This window comes from Trachurus japonicus, chromosome 16, assembly GCF_045865225.1.
Source record: "Trachurus japonicus isolate A0001 chromosome 16, Traja_1.0".
Taxonomy (NCBI): domain Eukaryota; kingdom Metazoa; phylum Chordata; class Actinopteri; order Carangiformes; family Carangidae; genus Trachurus; species Trachurus japonicus.
In genome coordinates, this window is record NC_140922.1 from 9,701,368 (window position 1) to 9,724,219 (window position 22,852).

General features: G+C 44.2%; 1 protein-coding gene across 4 annotated transcripts in view; it reads left to right on the plus strand.

Moving 5' to 3' along the window:
• The first annotated feature begins 3,220 nt into the window (after nt 1-3,220).
• bcam (basal cell adhesion molecule (Lutheran blood group)) overlaps nt 3,221-22,852 on the plus strand; it is a 49,691-nt gene continuing 30,059 nt past the window's right edge. For all 4 annotated transcript variants that reach the window (XR_015037822.1, XM_085801131.1, XM_085801132.1 and 1 more), the window contains exon 1: nt 3,221-3,456. Coding sequence is in view for 3 of the 4 variants with exons in the window: in XM_085801131.1 (XP_085657257.1) it covers nt 3,396-3,456 (61 nt within the window). In the remaining variant the exon portion in view is untranslated. The remainder of the gene's footprint in view (nt 3,457-22,852) is intronic.

Consider the following 22,852-nt stretch of genomic DNA (forward strand, 5'->3'; position numbering starts at 1 on the left):
GCCACGGAGGGTTTTCGGAGAAAAAAAAACATGGCTGTAGGGATTGTGATGTTTGTCTGTCAGTGTCATTCAGTCCATCTCTTTGGTCCTTACTGAAGTATCTCAAAGAGCATGAATCCTAATGACCTGAGTGATCCCCCGTGTTTCCCTCAAGCACCACCAGGAGATCAAAGTTTTCTTATCCACTGATGGACGGGTGCAACACTTTGTACAGATACTCTCAGACAGTGTATCAAAAAAAATCCTTATAGTGCCACTATGGGGTCTTGTGGTTTTGAGTCAAGTGTCTCAACATGTATTAGAGGGTTGCTGTGAAAAATTGAAACATATAACTAATGCCCCCCTCAGGATGAGTTGTAATAATTCAGATGATCCCTTAAAGGGGAAATCTGCTGGTTTATAACATCAAAGTCTGTTTATAGGTCTCAGGGAGTATACTGCATGTGTGGAAAAAAAAAAAAAAGTTGTGTAAAGTAGAGTGAGCTGTGTAGAAAGATAAATTGCTTCAAGTGCAGTCATGTGACTCAGCGATGGTTGGATCTGAAGATGAAGAGTTCAAGAATGAGAAAAATCTGGGGATGCTCAGACCTCCGCAGCCCACTCCCTACTTCTGCTTGGTAAGTAGAGCTGTGCTTTATTAACCCGTATACTAACATAACAACACACCCAAATGTCCAACCAAGCACTAAAGCAAATGCAAATGGTTGTGGTCTCGTGCTTATAAAAGATTACAAGTTCAGCAATGGCCTTTTCATGAAGAAAATGGCTTGTTGGTGTTATTTAGCAATTTGCATAATATGCACCATAACACGACGGGAACAGTATAATTACATTTGTTTACACAATTTGAGCACATACTTGAACACAGATGATCTTTATTCCAGAGTGGGGAACACAGCCCTGAAATAACAGTGTTTGAATACAGCTCTGTCCTCGATGGATTATGTCAAAACACACTGTGTCTGAAGGATGTTAACAACCCTGTCATTTTAAATCATCTCTTGTCTGACTCTGCTTTTACCAATCAGGTACAGGGCTACACCTCCCCCTACCTCACCTATATTCTCCACCTCTGCTCACCTGTGGTAACTATAGGCTCTGAGATGATGAGCAGACATTTGTCTCCTACGAATATTGTGGAGTTTGTGTGAAAGGACGGCTGGGAGGATTACACTCCACCTTCCCTTTCTTCATAGGTCCTCCCTTTTTCTTGGTCCTCCATCCTTATGCTTCTCTCCTCTCCTCTCCTCTCCTCTCCTCTCCTCTCCTCTCCTCTCCTCTCCTCTCCTCTCCTCTCCTCTCCTCTCCTGCAGCTCCATTAGGTAATGAGCCAATACAGTAAATCACAGCCGCAGCTACCGTATGTATGACTAAAGTCCTTACGTAAGGATGCCCCGTGCTGGGCTACATCAGCAGCAGCCTCAGCTATGCAGCATGATATAGGTCTTATGTAAGGCGGTGTGATGGTTACACCACCCTAAGTCCTTCACAACAGGGCAGTGGGACTTGTTAGTGGATCATGTCTCTACAGCATGGAGAGATGATTATGACTGGTTCGATATCAGGGATAAGTGGCTGTACTGATGTTAGACAGTCAGTGGGAAGGCTTTTCTTCCCCTCCTGCTGTCATAGCTGGGAATAGAGAGAAACTGAGTTGTTGACATAGAGTGTGACGATAAAGTATATGCCTCATTACCATTTAATTCAATAGCCTATAGACTGCTGTTGGTGACTTATAGTAAAACAGCTGTGTGTGTATTCCACCTACCAGATCCATAGGGGCGACTTTTATATAGTGCAGTGGAGCAGGTTGAAAGTATCATTTCTCTTCTACAAACAGGGCTGAGAAAATAATTAACCAGCTGTTTTAGACCAACTATGTTTGGAATGCATGTCTTTGAATGAGACAGCTCTGCAAGGGTCTATTATTACCTACAGGGTGTGCCGATTACTTCGTGTTGCTCCACAGTCAACTATTCCCCAAAAGAAAGGAACTGAGAGAAGATATAGATGTTCCTGATGGTGAGGCCGATGGTACCATTGAACCATCCATACCAGACTGACATGTATTTATGCTTTCAAAGCCCTAGCTTATGGGATTTGGCCTAAATCAACTTTACAGGTCACACAATACCCACTCAGAGCATTCAGTCTGGTATTAAAGCATTGTGAATAAGCCACTTAGCCTCTCATGATAACTGTATATCTGAACTGTATATACCCAAATAGGCTGCACCATATATCCTGTAAATACCCAAACAGATTCTGGAGGGATTACATGTCTAGGAATGATTGGTATGTCTGTCAATGACAGACAGCTTAACCCAAGAAATGGCCTCGGGTTGCTTTGAAAATGAAATTCATTATTTGAGACATATGTATTGAGGATGTTAAAGATATAACCAGTGCCGGAAATTTGTCTACAAAATTAACTGGCTGCAGAAAGCTGATTGTTTCCCCTACCAATTAGTTTTTTGGGGGGGATATCAAGGCTTCTGGATAATAATTAGTAACCTTCCCAGTTCATTTACCAGCGTTTAGTTCTAATGGGTGAAAATAATTTCTGTTATCTGCAGTTGCAAAATTGTATCTCTTGCAATTTCCCACTTAATCAAATTTTAATTATTCAACAGCCATTTTTTCCTAGAGTCTAATGTGATATTGCTTTTTTTAATAATGTGCCATTACCTTCAAAAATCTCCAAGTAATAGAATAAGTAAAGTTGCTGCTATGTGCCATGTTGACTCCCATCAAGCCCAAAAATCATTTTAGTACTGTGGACTTTGCAGTCTTATTTTTACTTACTATGATGCCAGCATATTAATGTGAGCTTACAGCCTTCATGTCTAGCTTTGCTGTAAAATTTTTATATTATCCTGATAAAACTTAAATTATTTTGTCTAAGGAGTTACAACGAGCCAGAGAGCTTCATGATAAAATCACTTTTAAGTTACTTTAAAGAAATCCTGCGGGCCCCAGGAGACTTACTCCGCCATTAGTCAAGCAGGTCTTTTCACTGCGAGAGGTAGAGAGAGAGAGGGAGAGAGAAGGAGGGAGGGGGCTGTGTTAGGAGGAGGGGTGGAGTGGAGTAGGGGGGTCACCTTTTGTGCAAATATATCAACCAAGAGGACTGCCACCAGCATCAGATTTCTGAGTGTGTGTGTGTGCGTGTGAGTGAGTGAGGCACTCCTATTGCAGAGAGAGAGAGAGAGGGAGAGAGATAGAGGGAACGAGACAGGCAGAGAGAGAGAGAGAGAGAGAGAGAGAGAGAGAGAAGTCCAGAAAGCTTTGGAGCACTGGAAGAAGACAGAAGACTTACTGGTGCCACATTTCCACTCTCTACAAGCCAAAACAAAGTGAATACTTGTCCCCCAGAAAAAGTTAGAAGAGCAGCCATGGACGGGATAACGTTTGGACGCACGTCGCTCCTGTGCACCTTGCTCTGGGCTTCACTAGGTACGTGTCTTTCATTCTTCCCGCTTCATTTCTAACGTGAAACCTCTTTTTTACTAACTTTGTCGCTCTTGTGACTCGGTCCTTGGTGAGTTTTTTTTGTTTTTTCGTGGCTTCAGGCTACACATTTCTACTTTTCCTTTCTTGCTTGAACAGGAGTAGCTCCAGGACAAACCGGTGTGTTCACGCCGCAGCCAGAAGCGCCTCATTGACCACACACGCACACTAGTGTTTAGTAGTTTCCTTATGTTTTGCTACAAATTGTTAGACGTTGAACAACCTGTTAGCGGTTGTGCGAATCTACCGCACGCGCCGGATGTTTTTTTCTTTTTCTTTTTTTAATCTCACAATCGGCATGCATCAGAAAGTGTGTGTATCAACAGAAGTCATAACTGATATGCGGGGAAAACACACACACATACACGTTGCTTTTGCAGTCGCTGTCAGTCTGTGCAGCTCAGAGTGCCGGTGATCCACACTGCAAAGGGTTAACAGTGGCTCTTTGCAGGGTAGTTGTGCGGTAAGTCTCAGCTCCGCACTTCAGTGCACTTCTTAACAGCGGCCAGGACTGCGGCACACTGCCCCTGACACAGCTGCCAAACCAGCACAGCGCCCTTCCACACAGCCATAATAAAGCATATGGTAACCTACTGCCAGAGTAAAAACACTGACTTCAAAAACACTGATTCAGAATGAGATTATAAGTAATTTTAATGAGAAATCTATAAAATAATGTCAGCCCATTTATTTAGACTTTTTATTTGTTTATTATTTATTTCTTGTTTTACCTGGACACCTGTAAATGATAAGCTTTTATTTTGGAGACCATGTTCATCCAGTCTCATTCAGTCTGCCCTGTCTGGTTGCTCTGGTGCAGTTTCCAGCGCTTTGATGTCTGATCTGCGGGATTTGCGTCTCTTATTTGGCAGTGCGCCTCACCCTCTGCACCTCTGCTGCTGCCAGACACGCTAAGCCAATTTAAATGCAACTTGACTGTGGCCTTATATGATCTATGAAGTGAAGCCTGTGGTTACTGACCAAAACCACTGAAGAGTTGCAGTGGTACTTGTAGTAGACCTAGAACTTTATTATTGACCTCAGTGCGTTTGATGTGTAGCCTACCTCCAGTTCTTAACAGTCTCACAGGGATTTAATGTGCTGCTGGTGAGATTATAGTGGAGCCTACTTCACTGTGTTTTTTATTCTCTTTTAACATCACTGTGTTTCATCACTTTATCTCTTATATGTTAGCATTTGTGTTTTTCACCACAGCTAGTGTAGCCTGCAGTGACTATTTTTTATGTGCCAGTATCAAATAAGCAAAACTGGATTGTGGAAATTTTTAGGAACATTATGTCTAATTACTTGCCTGTGCAGGCAGCGTTTTGTGGTTCGAAGCTCGATGAAGTAAAGGGCGGGGCTGGGGTGCTGGCCGACTCCCCTCTCTCTATGCTCTCTTATCTCCTCTAACTCTCTCTCTCTGTCCTGGCTTCACTGCATCATAGCAAAATTCTCATTAATTATTTAGCCCTATATTGAATAGTAAGTTTGTTTTTCACGGAATTAAAAACGCAGCTTCCTTCTTAGTTTACCTGGACTGGTTTTTCTTCTTTTCTCGTACCACTTTCTTCTTTTTGCACCACTTTGTCCCCCAGATCAGATTTATGGCGCCCCCCTCCCTTTTCTGGTATCAGAGACAGATGCTGTCTGTCTGCCCTTTGTGGAGCCTTTTAACAGGTGCCGACTAAAAAGTTCCCTGTAATTGATGGATATAGTCTGATCACACAGCCCCTCTTTACAGCTGTGGTGCATTGATTTAAAGGCTCGGTTCCAGGTGCTGAGCTCATCCCGTCCCCCACCCCCATGCTAGTTTGTCTTCTTAAGTCTGGGGCAAAGAAAGTAAGCCTTTCACTTTGCTGCAACATTGGTCTCCTCATCATAAGACTTTGCTGAATCTCTATTTTCTCTTGCTCTCTCATCCTTCTCCTCTATCTCTAACATAGTTTTGTCTAATAATAGCAGCTCTTGTTGGGTCCCAGGGGGATTCTGTCACACAGACCCACATTTTCACAATTACTGGTCACACACTTGCAACTTCCAACTATGTCAGTGTGGAGCACTCAAGAACACTTAAAAGAAAAAATGCCATTGGTCATGTTACACCCAGATGTGTGTCTCCCTCTTTAAAGTCTGTCTATAAATTTGTGAGCATGTATATGCCTGTATTTATGCACATAGTTGTGACACACGGATATGTGATGCATGGCAACCCAGGACACCCTAAGGTGCTAGGCATGCCATTGCCAAGGACTGCGCTGACCCTTTGACCCACTCATCCAGACATGTTGGTAAATGGCTCCTGTTCTACGCTCCTGAGATGCCACTGGCTTTTCCATCGCAGCTTAACCATGAACTGCAAATATGTCGAGTTATAGCTTCATTTCACATCTGTAATAGCACAGTTCGTCTGCAGTTAGAAACACATTTTCTAAAGTAATGGTGAAGAAAACTGCATGCATTTGAAAAATATGCCCATCCAGTTTCCTGTTAAGTGTTTTTTCAAAGGCAATAACTTCACAGAAACTTTTAAGCTGCATTAGATGCCCTCCTAACCATGTGGTTTTTTTTTTAGCAGTGGACATAAAAAGAACAAAGTGACATTAAGGTAAAAAGACAAAACCAGAGTCAAATGGTTAGATGAGATTGAGCTAAACTGTAGTGGCTCCAAAGTATTCAGAAACCAGTGGAGAGAATCAATGTGACAAGCATCAGTTGAGTTCAAGGTGTTCACCACTAACACACAGCGTCAGCCTCTTTGTCTATCACTGCCTTAATTCCTGCAGTCATTTCCTCACTTTTAATTTCTGTCCCCCTGCCAGCGCAGCATCAAAAGTGCACCCCCTGCAGCCGTGTGTAATTATTATGGTATTAGGCTAGAAAAAGATCCATTTAGCCACAAGGAGATAAAAGCCAGGAAACCTTTTTTTTTTCTTTTTGCCACTGTCCTGGGGGCACTTTAGTCATAGTCTCCTTTTTCTGCAGGCACACACACGTGTGCATTCTTGAATGCACAGAGCCAAGAATGCTTATAAGAATACATTCATGAAGCAGAAAGTCTGCTCTCACAAACAGCTTACCAACATACACACATTATATGCACAATAACATGTAAGAACACACACAGTGGGCCACCAGTTGCAGGATTCTGCTGTTATGCAACACTGAGCTCATATAGCAGGGAGTGACAGGTTGATAGTGGCTGCTTTGGGAGAGCAAGTCTATGTTTGCCCCCTTGTCATTTAGGCCTCAGGGGAGTGGGCTGTAGAACGGCTGGGGCCGCAATTATTGAGGTGATTCATACCCCTCTGTGTGTTTGGGAAAACGTGTGTGTGTGTGTGTGTGTGTGTGTGTGTGAGAGAGACACTGATGGGGTTTAATGGAATGAGAGGCATTCCAGCGGACACGTTTGAGCTCGCAGTGCAGTGTTTGTGTTTGTTTGTCACCACTGGAAAAGAGCTTCTTTTCTTACTTTTAACCCCCCCCCCTCTCACCACAAGTCACGGCAGTAATCCACATACAAACAAGCAGCAACAATGGCGCTCACACAGCCTTGTTCCAGGTGAGAGCACTGCACCTTTATTCCACCTTGTTGATGTGTATAAGGTGTATGAACAGAGAGTGAAGTAAATAAGCCGGCGGCAGAGGCAGATCTACATCTCTGGAAAAGGAATATCCAGCAAGGCTGGATAGATACCGGTTGTGTAACGCTTCTTGCCGTTGATTATGGGATGCCGCCAGGCTGTCTAAAATCACACCCTGGGGCTGCATTATGCCGGCTTGTTTGACTCAGTGTAAACAAGCAAAGCTGGAATTATGAGGGTTCTTCTTCACATTGATATAGCGGGACCTCTGTGGAAAAGCAGCTACAGTTACAGGTGTAAAGTTGGAATCTGTTCACAGCCAGGGTGCAGTGCACCCAGGGGAGTTAACTGAGCTTCATTCAGCAGAACATCCATGGGTGACCCACTAAATAGCAGCCAGTTGAGATAAAAGGCTTGTTTGTGCGAGGAAGTCAGTTTAGACACAAAGCTCAGAGAAGGGGATTTGAGCTTGTCAAGCCTTTCACATACTGTATACCCACTTGTGTTTATTAGGTGCAGTGAATGACACATTAAACTTTGATCGGGCACTGATGTTGTCTAGTGAGCTGGCGATCAGCACCGGTACGCAGCCGAGCGTGAGCAGATGGTCGGCTGCATGCACATGAAGGATGTGCACGGTGCACAGCGGAGACGGAAAAGTTTATCCCTCGTTTTTTTTCTTTTTTATCCTCTCAGAGCTTCAAAAGACCTGCAGTCAAAGCTGTGATTAAACACACACACACACACACACACACACACACACCTCCACAGATACTCATCCATAAACAAAAGGTGTATTTTGCCAGATTAGCCTTGTCTACATTCCCCCATCTCTCCGTCTTATCTTTGTCTGTCTGTCTGTCTCTGTTTCACCCTATGTTCTCTTTCTTTTTTTGTCTTCTGCATTGACACTTCAAAGGTCATTTTCTGTCCAGTCTTTTTGTGTGTCAATGTGTTTACTGGCTTTGATTTACCATGTTGTCTTTGCCTGTGTTGACCACTGTGCTTTTGTGCATGGTTCACACAGTTAATGACCTTGCATAGCATCAGGAAGATTGCCTGCTGTGTTTTTGGTTGGCGGGGGCTCTGTTAGCTTTTACGCCCATCCCTGGAGCTGCTCCACAGCAGATTTATGGCCACTATTAATGATTTTAAAATAAGAATGACCATCCTCCCCCTTCTTGGCAAGCTCACTGTTTTTTCACTTTCTGCAGACACAAATTAAGTGGTGTCTTACCCTGCCACTGTCTGCATTTTAAAAGGAAGTTTCGGAGGTTTGAAAAAAAGTTTAATAAACACTGAATATCAGGTAGAAAGTTGAGTAAAAAAAGCAGCAGAGAGGAGGGAGGGAGGGAGGGAGGGGAGGAAGGAAGCAGAGAGGAAGGGGCGGACAGAGGCAGATCAAGGCATGGGATAAGAGATGATTACAGCGCACTATTGTGTTGCCACCATGCAGTGCCGTTCTTGTCTCGTGGGAGGAAGATGATGGTGATGGGTAATTTCAAATGCAGCCTTGGAAGGAGACTCCATGTGTGTCCTTGTCTCTGCATCTGCGTATGCGATGGTAGTAGCTGTAGGGGCGAGGGGGAGGGCTGCAGTGCATTTCAGGGCTGGAACAAAATTGAAAAATTCACAAAGCTCTTTGAGGAGACGAGGTTAAGTGCTGCCAATCCATTTATCAGCTGAGTGCTGTAGTAAGATGTGGATGAGAGGCTGCAGTTCTCTGTTGTGTTTGTCGGAGGAATGTACAAAGAAGCAAGGACTGGCGTTTGGTCACGCGTGGTCCAAATTCATGTCATAAATCAGCAAGGAAATATGATGACCTACATATTTGGTATCTGCCACAAAAAAAAGGAGCTTTTACAATGCTCCTCCTGTGTCCCGTTCAGCTGTTTTGATCAATCAAATAGCATGAAAGCGAACAAAAGCCTAAAAAGGCAGACACGGCAGCAGCGAGGATCAGACAGGCGGAGTGCATCAAGATTGAGGAATATCCGTCAGGAATGGGGAATGTCATGGAAAATCCTGGATCTGCGGCCAAGGAGATCATTTTCCTGGCACTGGAGAAGAAATCCTAACCCCTGCGCCCCTCCAACCCTAAACCCTCCATCTGACTGTTGGCTGGCAGAACGTCCTCTGGGAGCCCCGCAAGCTGTTGCTTTTCAGACATCAACAGTTGCCTCAGCAGCAGTTGTTGAATGCACCCCTCCAAAAAAAAAAAAACCCATCACCACCCCCCCCTCTTCCTACGCACACACACACTTAAGCTCCATTACCACCTTGTGTCTTTCTACACCACTAGTTTTGCCTGGTGTGGGGGAAGGAGAGTCAAAATGTATGTGTGCTTGTGAATGCACCCTTGATTTGATTTGTTTGCCCCTTTAGTTCTTCTGATTTTCTCTTTAACATTGCGGATGCAGTGCTGATGAAATCATTGCACATGACTTTGAAGAACACTTCCCATGCGACGGAGGCACAGTTTTTTAGCCTGTGGAAAAATATTTGAATGCACCTCTGACCCAGTATTTTTTTGCTTCCCAGGGAGTGGTTGCAGAAATATGATGGTGAGAAGTCCCAAAGGATTCTTTTCTTCCCTTATCTATATTGCATGATGATAACCAGGAGATGAGGGTGACTGAAAGTTCACTAGGCTACAGAATTTGCTCTGTTTACATACATTATGTGTACAGTTGTGTGTGTGTGTGTGTGTGTCTGTGTGTGCACGTGTTTGTGTGGGTGGGGGTGAGCAAATTTACTCAAACCACTGTCACAAGGGTTGGCCAAAACCACAGTGATCACTCTTTGAAACCACTTTTTATGTCCAATCTCCGTTTTCCATCTGTCAGAGAACATTCCTTCAGCAGTAGCAGCCCCCCCTCTCAATCTGTGACTTTAATCTGGTTAATGGTTAAGCAGCAGTGGTTAACCTCTCCGGTGAGGCTGGTCACTGTTTGACAATGAGATCGTATTGCTTTAACTGGGCCGGGGGGACCTGGGAGACAGGAGTGGGAACATTAATCCTCAACGATGGGAAGGAAGAGGAGGAGCAGAGCGTGGAGGAGGGGAAGAGCAGGGTGGGTGTGTGTGATGATTCAGAGGTGGTATTTGTGTTACAACATTAGTGTTTGGCTCCGTTTGTGTTGGATGTTTGGTATGACTTCATGTCTGTTTGTGTGAGAATAGGGGGCTCCCCAAGTTACCTGAGAGCGACACCCGGGTGTCATCAGCGAACAGATACAGTGTCAGTTTTCAGGGCTTCCTAGTCGGGCAACTCGCCTGAGGACATAACTCGTCTTTGTTTTATTAAGGTTTCACTTACCAGAGCCCCTCTGAAACAACGACAACAGCACTAAAGTTCCCTTTGCCCCTCTCTGCCTGTGTGAACTTGACTTTGAAAGAGAAGAGCAGAGGGGTAAAGTTACCATGCTCTGACTGTTAATGTTCTCCGCAAGTCACAATCTGTTCTTAACTTTAGTCTGAGTCTCCTTTTCTCTGTTAGTTACATTTCTCCCAGGAATTTTCTCATCAGCCTTTTTTTTTACCACACCCTGCCCAGCTCTGTAAAGCATGACTTTTATCAGTATTTTTTTTTCATCTCTACATCGCTCTCTCTCTTATCTGCCTCTTTCCTCCTCTAACCTTCTCTCAACCTTAATTCATCATTTGTCTCTCATCGCTGCCAGGCCCTGATAGAAAATACATGTATCTCTCTGACCATGTGTTGTCTAATCATCACAATAGCCTGAAAAAGAAGGAGCCAAAGAAGCCAGGGTGCCTCGAATCCCAGGTGATTCTTAGTAATATGGGAAGGTAATCTTTTTGTTTGTGATGGACAGTTCAGATAATAACAATAATCAAGCCACAAGGGCTTTTACTTCCACTCACTCTCCACTTATGTAACAATATTTGTAAAGTTGCATGGGTTCTGTGCAGCAGCAATGGAAAGTCCTCCATTAACTGAAGTGCTTTTTTCAGCCCAATCTCTCTTGTTGTTCATCAATAGTGTCCATATTCCAGTAATACAAGGAGGGTCAAGTTTCATAGCATCATTTCAATTCAGTCTACAAGGGAAAAACACAGGCTTACTCCTGCTTCATATGAATATTTAATCCAAAATCAATCACATTGAATTGGGTTATGACTCCATCAGGCTAAATGATTCCCAATTACATGTCTGTGCAATTTGCAGAACAACAAACGTGATGGATAGTTATTGTGTGGATAATGTTAGACTTACAGAGTTCCTAACTGATTTAGCCTCTTGTTATTAAGGGCTAAAGTAATTATAACGCCAGTGGTTTTGCCTCGAGAGCATTTTGCCTTCTGCTCTGGGCGACATGCATGTTGCAGCAGTAAGACTAGATTTAGTTAACAATAATTTTCTCTGATGGTTATCAAGCTGAAGTGGGCTGAACAGACTTCACTGTACATTTACATTGTAGCTGCTTGTGACTGATGAGCATGATAGATATTTGGCCCCTCCTGGCTGCCTTATCGAGTGTTGAGAGAGGCTGAGAGTTCTAGGACAGGCAGCTTGGAGGACCTCCTTTGATCCCAGTCCCCACTCACATACCCCCCCCCCACACACACACACACACACACACACTTCAACATTTGTCTCCGTGGAGAATGATGAAAGATGCACCAACTCCCCATGTCAATTAGCAATTCGGGAGTGTGTGTGTGTGTGCATCTGTGCATTGAAAGCAGTGTGTATGGGTGGGGTTAGCTAATGGCAGGGGCAGAAAGGACACATGTTCAATAATAAGGCCTGACAAAGGGGGACGGGCAGAGGGAGGGATGTAGGGAGGATGGGGGGCGGGGGTGATGGAGAACTCAGTATGTCACTCCTTTTTATAATCACTTTCTTCTACTTCTGCCCAGAAATCAATATCATTAGAATCATAAGAATATTTTCCCACACTGGAATGCATCACAGTGAAGCCCACACATACAAATGAGAAGAACAAATCGCATGCATGAAATATTAATTCTGACAATCATCCATCCATCCATCTTCAACTGCTTATCCGAGGTCGGGTAGTGGGGGCAGCAGATCCACCAATGAGCCACACACTAATAAAATGAATTCATTTGTAAAGAAATAGTCACTAATTACTATTATCTACTACTATTACTATTTATTACATTTGAAAAATAAATGTATATAGTGAACTATCCCTCTCTGACTATGCTCTCAGCTGTACAGTCTGTTCTGTGTAATCCCGAGCCTATACACTGTGACAGAGAGTGTTAACAAGTGGTATACAGTACTTCACTGATATACTCTATGTCTGTATGAGTAGGAATCTTTTTAATAGATTGTCCCGAAGTGTTAGAGGCAGCCTGAGAGCCAAGTGTGTTCCACTCAACCGTGTTCATTTGGTATCACAACGTGCCTCAGGTCTTCTGTGCTGCAGCCTTGGGACTCCCTCGCTGCAGCACCTTTTTAAATGTATTTTTCAGTGAGGTCTTTCTCCCTCTGCACCTGAACAAGGCTACATTGTTAAGACATTCCTGTAGGCTGTTGGAATGCAGCTATTAATGCTGGGCTGATTACACACACAGCAGAAGGGGAGAGGGTAGGAAAGGAAAGGAGAAAGGAGAAAGGAATGGTGAGGAGAGGAGGTGTAGAGTGAAGGGAGTGAAGGGAGTTGAGGCACAGTGAAAGGGAGAGCCTGATGATCGGTGGTACTTGTTGATGTTGTTGAGCTGTGTGATTGTGCACACATGGATGGATACATGCATGTATCAGGTGTTTAGGCGTTTGTGTGTGTGTGTGTGTGTGTTGCATCCACATACTCGTGAGAAGAGGTGTCTGGGTATTTAAATGTGTGTCTGGAATGCTTACCCCATTAACTGAGCTAACACTGTGTGTGAGAGAGAGTGTAACAAAGGGGAGAGTTAGCACAGGGTGTATGACAGGACTTTGCTGTGTGTGTGGGCACCCGTCACTTGGAGCAGTTGGGGCTGTTGGGAGCATGTGAACATGACTGCAACCCCAATGTGAACTGGAATCCGGACTTAACTGCAGTTATAAATAGGTGTGTGTGTGCCCCACATTGATGGCAGTACCAGCTGGTGACGGGACAGTGGTAGCCCACCAGTACTCTGAGGGGCCTCCCATGACCACAGCCACTGCTGCATGTATGTCGTGATCGGAGCATGTTCATGACAACATGACGTCTCCAAGTCAATATTTTTGACCAAAGATGTGGAAATCAAGCTTTCATTTCCTGTATTTTGATGTCACACTGCGTTTGTTTCTATAAATGTTTTCATTCCTCTTTTTTCCCCCCTTTCTCTGTCTGAAATCTGCGGTTGTTTCTTTTCCCCATTTGCATTGTGTCATATTGCACTGTGGTGAATTCGGCCTCTAGCTTGCCAGCTGGTGGTATACGATACAGGCTGTCGGAGTTAGAGCCTGCTCTCCTTGGCAATGAACTTAGGAAGGCACTGTTTGCCAAAAAACCATCCAACGCCTACACCCTTACCAGTAGCCCCTTACCCACCCTCACACCCCACCACGCCCCATCTGCTTGTGCGTGTGTGTGTGTAGGCTTACATGTGGTCGTTTGGTGCCACTTTAGGGCCAGTTGGTTCAACGGTTGAGGGGTGCTTCAAAGCCAGGCCCACCATCGGCATGACAGAGCGGTCAAAGTCAAAACACAGTGTGCAACAGTAACCTCAAGCTAGTGCTAACTCCCCAACTCTCATGCACTGACTGAGAGATGCAAAATGCTAGTTTGAGGAGACATGGACCGTATGGTTAGGTAGACACCAGCCAAACAATGGCATACTTGTCTTCCTGTGGCTACCCACCTGTTCTCTCCTCCCTCGCTTCAGCTGTATCCAAGTAGCAGAACAGGACCTCCTGTCCTTCATCTAACATGTTTTCCTTACCCCCCGCCAACGTTGTGCTGACTTCTTTCTGTCTTTCTTACTCTCTTTCTTCGCCATCTCCCATGGGCAGGGAAAGCATATTTAGCAGGACAAAGGGAAATGGTGACAGCGGCTGAGAAAGAGGAGAGACAGCTGGACGGTCATGGCCTAGAGATCGTGTTGCATGTGTTCACTTGCAACACTGTCTGCACCTCTTTCCCTCCGTGTCCTTATTTCATTTTTTTTTTTCACTGTCTCCTCACCCTTCCCTGTCTTTTGACATTTTCACCTCCTTCCACTTCCTCTTCTGTCTTGGTTTCTCCTCTCACTACTGCTATTACTGCTCCTGCTGCTACATCTGAATTTATGCCATTTCGAACACCGCATCCCTCTGCATCACTTTCTCTCATTCTCTCACTCCCTTTCTCTCTGTGCTTTTTCTTGTTTTTCTCTGTCTGTTCCCACTCGACTATGTGGTCAGAGCCCCTGCAGTGGATTATCAGTCAGTTGACTCACAGAGGGCAGCCAAAGCTTCCAGTACAAACATGAGACAATATCCAAATGATTGGCTGGTTGGCTTTGGACCGTGGAAACAAGCCTCCATATCAGCTTCAGCCAGACTCGCTCCATAGGCCTGCCCATAAAACCATATTAGCCAGTAACAGATTCACTGCGTTGCTTCTATTTGTTTGCAGCAGCTGGCTTTTGGTGGTGTGTGATTCAAAAGGCAATGAATTATCAGATACATACAGAAGCTGTGATTTGGTTGTATCCACAAATGGTTTTTATACATGCGTGTGAGAAGAGGAGTTTGTATTGTGGAAATCTTGTAAAGTAATGCCAATAAGTGTGTGTTAGGTACACCTCCTGTTCAGAGTCTTTTCTCGGTAGCTGGTGAGGCCAGATGGAGTTTTATTATTGCTCAACTTTGAATTTCTCACTTCCTGCATCTCTACTCAACTGAAAAATAACTGCAATTTGAGCAAATTGTAGCCCCTCAGCCCACTTTCCTGCTGTAGCCCTATACTTGATTTCAAAAAGATAGTTGTATATATTTTTTAAGAAAATCGCTCTCAGTGCACCTTTTGTATCATAGTTCACATGACCACATTTGCAAAATGTTATGGATGAAGCAACCAGGTGATGTGAATTATAACAGAGGGTAGACAGCAGGTGGGTGCCAGTATGCTATAATGTCTTTTTAATGTTGGGAACACATTGTGCCCGTTCTGGTGAGGCTTTCGAGCCCATCTGCCTTCACTTGTGCGCGGCTGAAACTTAAGCTAGAGTATGTTAACTCCCAAGTGTTACCTGTGTGTGTCTTACCTGCCACCCCAGCCTGTGGTTCACAGCTCATTAAGGTGATGCAGCATGAGCTTCTCTGCCCTGCAGCTACCTTTTTTTTTCTGCTCGAAGATAGAGAGTTGAAGTCATGGAAAATTCTGGAGCACCCGCTGGTGACAGACAGCTTCCACATCTCCTGCCCGTCAACTTCGCTAACTTCTGCTGCACATTCCTCAGCTCACACTTCTTTAGTGTCTCTCACCTCTTCCAGGATTTTGACAGACCACCCCTTCCCCCTCCCTCGCTCCGACCCCCCAACCACCCTCTTCCTGCCATGTATACCTGTGTGGACAAGCTTTTGCCTGCCTCTGCAAACCCCCCTCTCAAGCACCGTCTTACCTTCCCCAACATAAATGTCAAAATTCGCCCAAGGGCCCTGGGCCCAACCACAGTCTTATGGATAATTCTAACCTTGGCACTATAAAAACACTCTTTTCTTCCCTGACATTTAGACAGAGAGTCAGAGAACATTTTCCGAGAAACACTCACACTAGTCGTTCACGTTATGAAATAAACACCATCAAAAAAGCTCTGGAAATTGAAAAGCTAACTCATACTCTAAGTCATCTGTGCCTTTGGTAAAAACAAACAAACAAAAAAAATCTTTCATGAACAGAGCCTGTGATTTTGGACACAGCGTTATGAATAATAAATCAATGATGCTGATGGGAGGTCCAGCGACGCAGCACCGCCGCCTTTGAATTGATTTAATTGAAACAAGTTCAATAGTGTCGTGTCTGCTTTTATCTCGATCCCGCTTCTTTTCTCTCCATTTCCCACTCTTGTATTAAAAACCAGAAGCTGTCAGCTATGAAAACAGTTCTATAATGATGGATGTCCAGTAATGTATGTTGAAATTCATCACTTTCTTTTCATTTCCTCGATTTCATTTTCAATCTTTTCCACAACAACTTTTTATAAAATTGTAGTGAAATGTCTTCAGTGATTTCCCCTTATGTCACTTTCAAAATTGGAAAAAAAAGAAGAGAAGAACACTAAGGTAGTTTACTTCTCTACTTTTCTTATCTTGCTCACAGTGGTATCCAGCTTATTGTCCCCTCTCCTTAATCTACCCATCCATCCATGCTCTCTCTCTCTCTCTCCCCCTGCCTTCATATGTTTTAACCTTCACATTCATACCAGGTGCTTGGAGAAGGAGGAGGTGGACAAGATGGTGCCAGGGTATCAGAGGTGCTGATAGTTAAGGTTCAGCACCCTTAGAAGAAACTTCCATAAGCCTCCATAAGCCTCTTCCTCACTCACACATGCACTGACACATGCAATCCTCCTGCTTGGCCTCCCACCATATGATGTTTTATTTCCTCCATTATCCTAAACAACCAGCACTTTCGACGCCTACCTGCACCATCTGGTGCTGTAAACACCTACAACAGAGATTCATCTACTTGGACAGATACCAGGGTTTCCTTGCAGGCTACAGCATGGGGAACAATGCTTAGCTGTATTTTAATCAATATGATTACTATTTTTAATAAAAACTGGCATATATGAACCTTGACTTTAGGCTACCACATTGGTCTTTACGCCTGCAGAGATCATGTTAATATAATATCTTGGAAGTAACTGGTACTATCTAATATCTGGAAAGAACTGGCCTCTCTTTATTCAAGAAGTCATTCTCCATACTTTCTGCCTCAGTGGTATGCAGCAGCCATGATTAAAGTGATACAAGGACACCCAGACACACTCCTTTCTTATGCCTCATATTTCTTTTGATCTTGGTATGCTAGCGATTAACTTTGCATCTCCATGCCAGTTTTGCCACATTGGCTTCGGTGTGCTTTTATATTTTGCCGCTCCCTCTCCTATATCAGCTTCGTAATCACTGCTTGTCGGTTTCCATCACCGGTTGAGTTATTCTGACTACATAAATCTCTTGTCTTCTTTGATACGGTATCTTAGGTCGACATGTGACCTGTGTGTTTGCATAAGAATTGAGTCGTAGAGGTGCGGTCCTCATCAAAGAACTTGTACGTGCAAGTGTGTGAGGGGAGGGAAGGGGATTGATCCTTTTTGATGTGTGTCCACTGGGTATAGCTCAAATGGACAAAAAAGCTATCAAAATTCTATATGGCTGCAACATTTTTTTTCATTATTATCTATTGTCCATTGTCCTGCAGATATCTGTAAGTTACATTTATAACACATGAAAAAAATACTGAAACAGCTAATCATATTTTGTGCCAAAGGTGACATCATTAGATTGTTTGTTTGTAATAACCAATCAATTTACAGTGGTATAAAATGGAAAAACCCTGTAAATCACAATGAAAAATCTGATTCTAAATGACTTAAGCAGTTAATCAATTACCAAAAGTATTGTTTTTGAACCTTGTATAATTCCGTACAAAACACAACACTTAACCTTTAGCACTTGAATGAATAGCCACTCAAGTCAGCAGTAACCTCTTATGAACTAAAGAGATGACCCCTATATGCCACACTCTTGCCATGTTAACCAGACGTAGCCTTTTGTGTCCAGTGAAAGCCGTGGGTGTCAGTCACATAATGGAGGGGCCACAATATTGATGAAATGTCAGTGGGAAACAGAGACCTTATAGAAGTGTAAATTTGCCTTATTTAAATCAGGATGCATACAAATAGGAAGCATAACCTAGAGGGTCACAGGCCCATCTGGTGTGAAATCTTAGGCCAACAGCTATTACCCTTCAGTGTGTACGACCTTGGTTATGCACACTATGAAGAAGGAAAGAGTTTAATGGTATTGTGTTTTCTTTTTTTTTCCTCAAAAGCAGGGCATGGGCAGTGTGTGCACAGAGGAAGTTGTGAGGGTCAACTTGCTTTTGCGTCTGCGGTTAGAGGAGTGAGAGACTGCTGGTGCTGGGTGGTTCAAAGCTTTCAAAGCAGTAGTTTTTTTTCAATCATGTTACTCTGTCTAACCTTTTCCTCTCTCCCCCTCCACCCCTCACCCCCTCTCTTCACCACTTGTTTTTGTCTCATTTTCCATCCATGACAACATCCAACTATTTATGTCTGTTTGTTTTTGGCTGCTCTGTCTCTCTCAGCAAACCCTCCAAACCTCACCTGAACACCCCCCTATTCCTCCATCAGCCCCAATGAGTCTCTATCTTCCATCTCCTGCGGTTGCAGGTCTGCGCAAGTTGCGACTCGTGTTGTTTTGTCTCTCTCAAGTTTCACACATTCCAGATACTATCACCAGGCTCCAGTTAGCGTTGCTGATAGCCATCTAGTCGGGCGGTCAATCATTTAGCAGACAATGACGGATGGTGCCCTTTGTGTCAGACCTGATGCCTATAGATGAAAGGCCTGCGTAAGACGTCACCTTAACAGGATGATATGTATGTTATGTTGGTCCGTCATGGGTTCACCTCCTTGGACAACTTTATTCTCATGTCAGTTACATTTTATGTTTCGCTTTCCAGAGAAGAAATGAGAATGAACGTTGAATATTTAAACCTTAGCTTCATTTCCCTAATTATTTCATCTGTTGTCTCCCATTTCTTTTCTATGTCTCCCATTTTTTTTTCTAATCACATCATCATCCAGGCTATGAATAATAATTTAATGAAACATTAATGAATGCGAAAAATGGAGTGGGTAGCAGATTGTAATTTTATGAGGAATGGAATAATGCACCTTGTGAAGGTCTCTGGTGAGCCTTGATGTGTAAATGAGTAAGACATTTTTGGGGTCTTAGTCAGAGAAATGTCCAATTTATGAGAAGTGGCTTCATAAAAAAATCAGAGCTTGGAATTGAAATTATTCATGGTCGACATTTCCTCTCGTTTTTTTCCCTGTCATTTTCATTTTAATGCTCTCTCTAAACAATCTGCATTTTATCAGGTAACTGCTGAACAGTGCTCTCATTGTTTATTTCTGTGTCTGTGCGTGCCTGCATGTGTCTGTGTGTGTGTGTGTATGTATCCACCTCTAATCCAGCCTTGGGCAGTTTCTGTCCCCTGCAGGCTCAATGTCAGCAGCCTGACTTTGATGTCAAGCCACAATTTATTCGTCTGTCTCTGCGGACTCCCCTGCTGTCCACATAATGTCATGCAATCAATAATAATGTGACCTACCTATCTACCTCGCCTGCCCCACTGCTTTAGTTATTCACCCCCTGGCCTGCACTGTTCCAATCTCTGACCTGCCCCAGCCCCTGGAAGAAAACCCCTTCTACTGCCCTGTCCTTCCCAGTTTCACCAATAATGCCTGTCTAGCTATGACAATAACCTCTATGTCTGTTACCGTGGAAACATGTAGCTACCCCCACCACCACCACCACTACTCTCTCACCAAAGCAAAGACAAACCACTACTTCTCTTGTTTGAAAGATAGACACAGTTCCCTATGGAAACAGATGAAGAGAGTGAGGGCTGAACATGGATTGAGGGATGCATAGACGAAGAGAAAATTAAGAGAGGATGGATCAGCTGTTTGTTCATGAATATGTTTAATGCGCCGGCCATCTCTCCCACTCCCGCTTTAAAACCCCCAACTGCATTTTTGTTGAAGTAATAGAGAATGGGAGGAGACAGGTGTGCCATTATGGTGCAGATTAGCGAGGAATGCTGGAAGGTTAACAGAGCCGGGAGTTGGCTAACTGGAATGTGTATTTGTGCGCGCTTGCGATCTCATATTCCCCCGAGTTTACGTTAAAATATGTGTGCACAATACGTGATCTGCATACCACGTACGATATGTGCGCTTGCTCCATCCATATGCCGAATATTTAAAATATGCACTCTGGGTGTGTGAATAATGCGCGTGTATATGTGTGCATACCGAAGCTTCTTTCCGTCTCCTTGCCCTACCCATGTATGGGTGAGTGTTAGCCCCTCGCTATCTCCTCGTCTCCAGCTTATCTGCCGGCCTGTCTTGAAGTGTTGGTGCAGAAAATAGAAACTACTTTGTGAGAATGCATTCTGTTTTTCTCTCCCCTGTGTTAAGATATGCACCTCACATGCAACAAAATGCCACAAGACACAAAAGATAATGCAGTGTGACATAGGCAATGATGTAGGATGCTTTTAACTCCACACTACAAGGGAATTTTATCTGCAGAATAATGAGCTATCCGGTTGAGAACACTGTTGGTTTGAGACCGAAAGATATTTGAGGAAGCTGTCTGCATACAAATGACTGTGCAGCTACTATAGCTATAAATATATTGTGGTTAGAAACGTGTGAATACTGGTGTGTATATATATATTTTTGTGGTTGTTAGTGGATCTTTCCAATACCCGGCCTCTCAGCTAGTCTTCCACCAGCCAGGCACTCAGCCATGTGGTCCCCCTCCACTCTAATTAAACTCACTGTGGTTCCAAACTCCAACCAGAGAGACACAATCTCAGTGCCAGAGTCTGTGTCAGCTGCTGCCAAGACCTGTACGTTCGTGTGTGTGTCAGAGAGAGAAAAATTGAGAGGGAGAGGCGGCTCATAACCATATTTACTTCTCATTTTACTCTGTCAAGACATTGTGCATAACGTCTGCCAAGGCACAAGACGAGCAGCGGGGGAAAACAAATAAAAATGTAGAGGGGGAGACAAAGAAGGATCTACAGTAGAGAGAATATTCAAATAGCTGCTTGATTGAAGGAAGGGGGGAGTTTAGTGGATTTAGAAATCAACGAGACAAAAGAGCGGAATGCAGGAGAATAGTAATTAACTCTGAATTATTCTATCTCTGAGGGATCAGGGGGATTAATATGGGCTTTGGGTTGGATTCTGCACCTTTCACTCAGTTTCAGCATGGGAGTCTGGGTCCTGTATGTAAAAGTGTGTTTGTGTGTATGTGTGCACATGAATATGTGTGTATGTCAGCATGTGTCTCGCTGTTCTCCAGAAGGCCCCACGTCTCTGTGCCAGTGGGCTTGTGACCATATCTGCCAGCCGGCCGGCCAGCGATTGTGTGTGTATTGATGTGTGACTTTGTACCCCCCACTTACTGAAGTTCATCCAAGCATTATAAGTTAATCCGCCATAATAGGCAAAAAGAACAGGGGGAGAGTCTTAGGTAGGGGTGAAAGAACGAGGGGTGGGAGGTAGAGCATCAAAAGGTAGCGAGTGTGTGTTTCTATGTGTGTGTACTTCAGTCTGCTGTGTGTGAGGTATTCCAGGCAGGAGACTACAGATTTAGGGCTAGACAGACCGTTCTAAATCTCCGGCTTATACGCTGTTTTGGGACAGCAAGTGTTGATAGCCCAGGCAGGCACACAGCTCATGTCGTTCAGATGAAATCAGGGCTTTGGTTGACCAACTATCGCAGCTATAAATCTACACAAACAAGATAAGGAATTACTGATTTAAAAGCAAGAGTGTTTGGTGTTTTTCTTTTTTTCCCCTTTTTTTTTAAACAAATGAATCATTGTTGAGGAGTAAAGAGGTGAGAAAGATAAGTTGGAATTTGGTGGGTTAGCTGACACATAGAGGTCAGTGGCGGTAATGAATTAGTGCAGGTTACGGAGAGAGCAAAAAAGGACATGTGGTGAGGCTTTTGTCGGGGTGTATGGTTTGCCAGGCTAACAGTCATATATTCCAAGCACACAATGAATGAGTTCACCTTTTAGCTGGGGTTTCCCGTATCTCTCAACCTCCCACAGAGTGTTGCCACTGTCAACACTGTCGAAGTCAGTTTGCCCAAGACGGGAGGGGGGGGGGTTGCGGGGGAGAGAAGGGATGGGACTGGAGGACTGGAGGGCTGGAGGGCAGGTGCAGGGGTAATTTTCTGATGGCTGAGGAGTGGAGGAAGGCTCTACCCAGCCTGTCTGGAGGCAGTGACCCATACTGTACTATACACCCTGTCTCTCCATCTCTTGATTACTCCCCTGGCCTCTACTGCTAAGGTCTGCTGTTTTTTTCCACTGTTGCCATGTTTAAATTCAGGATTTCCAAGCTCTTGTTCACATGAGCTTGAATACATGTTTCCAGGAACACAGACACGCAGAGACACACACCTTTCCATGCTTTCATTTGCACACCACCCTTGTGTCCTTTCCTTTCTCCTTCGTGCTATCTGTATCTCTCTCTCTCTGTCGGGGTGTTTACCCCTTCCTCTATATCCCTCTATCGGTCCCTCACACACAGGCTTTACCAGCCTGCTGAGCACGATGGCTTGCTTAAAAAAAAAAAAATAGAGCAATGGATGGATAAGGAAACAGCGAAGGGATAATGGATGTAAAGAAAGGAAAGAAAGGAGGAATGAATCAACTCGTACTCCAGTGGCCTGTTATCTCATTACAGCGGTACCGGCTTGTCACGCCCGACTGACTGGCCCCCTAAGGAGTGCCCTCGCCCCCTTATAAGACCCCCTTTATTCAGCAAGCACTCTCGTATTTCAGCTTGGGCACAAAGAAGGGCAATTCTCTGTGGTTTCTGAGCTGTCCACACCAGATTTGTGTATCCTAGCTCAGCCAAGGCGCACATTCAAACATACAACAGGGGCACGGGCACACACACAGAAGCCTTGTTAGCCGGTAGTTATGAAATGATGCTTGCAGATAATGGAGGCTAATAGGGAGAGTGGCTATCCA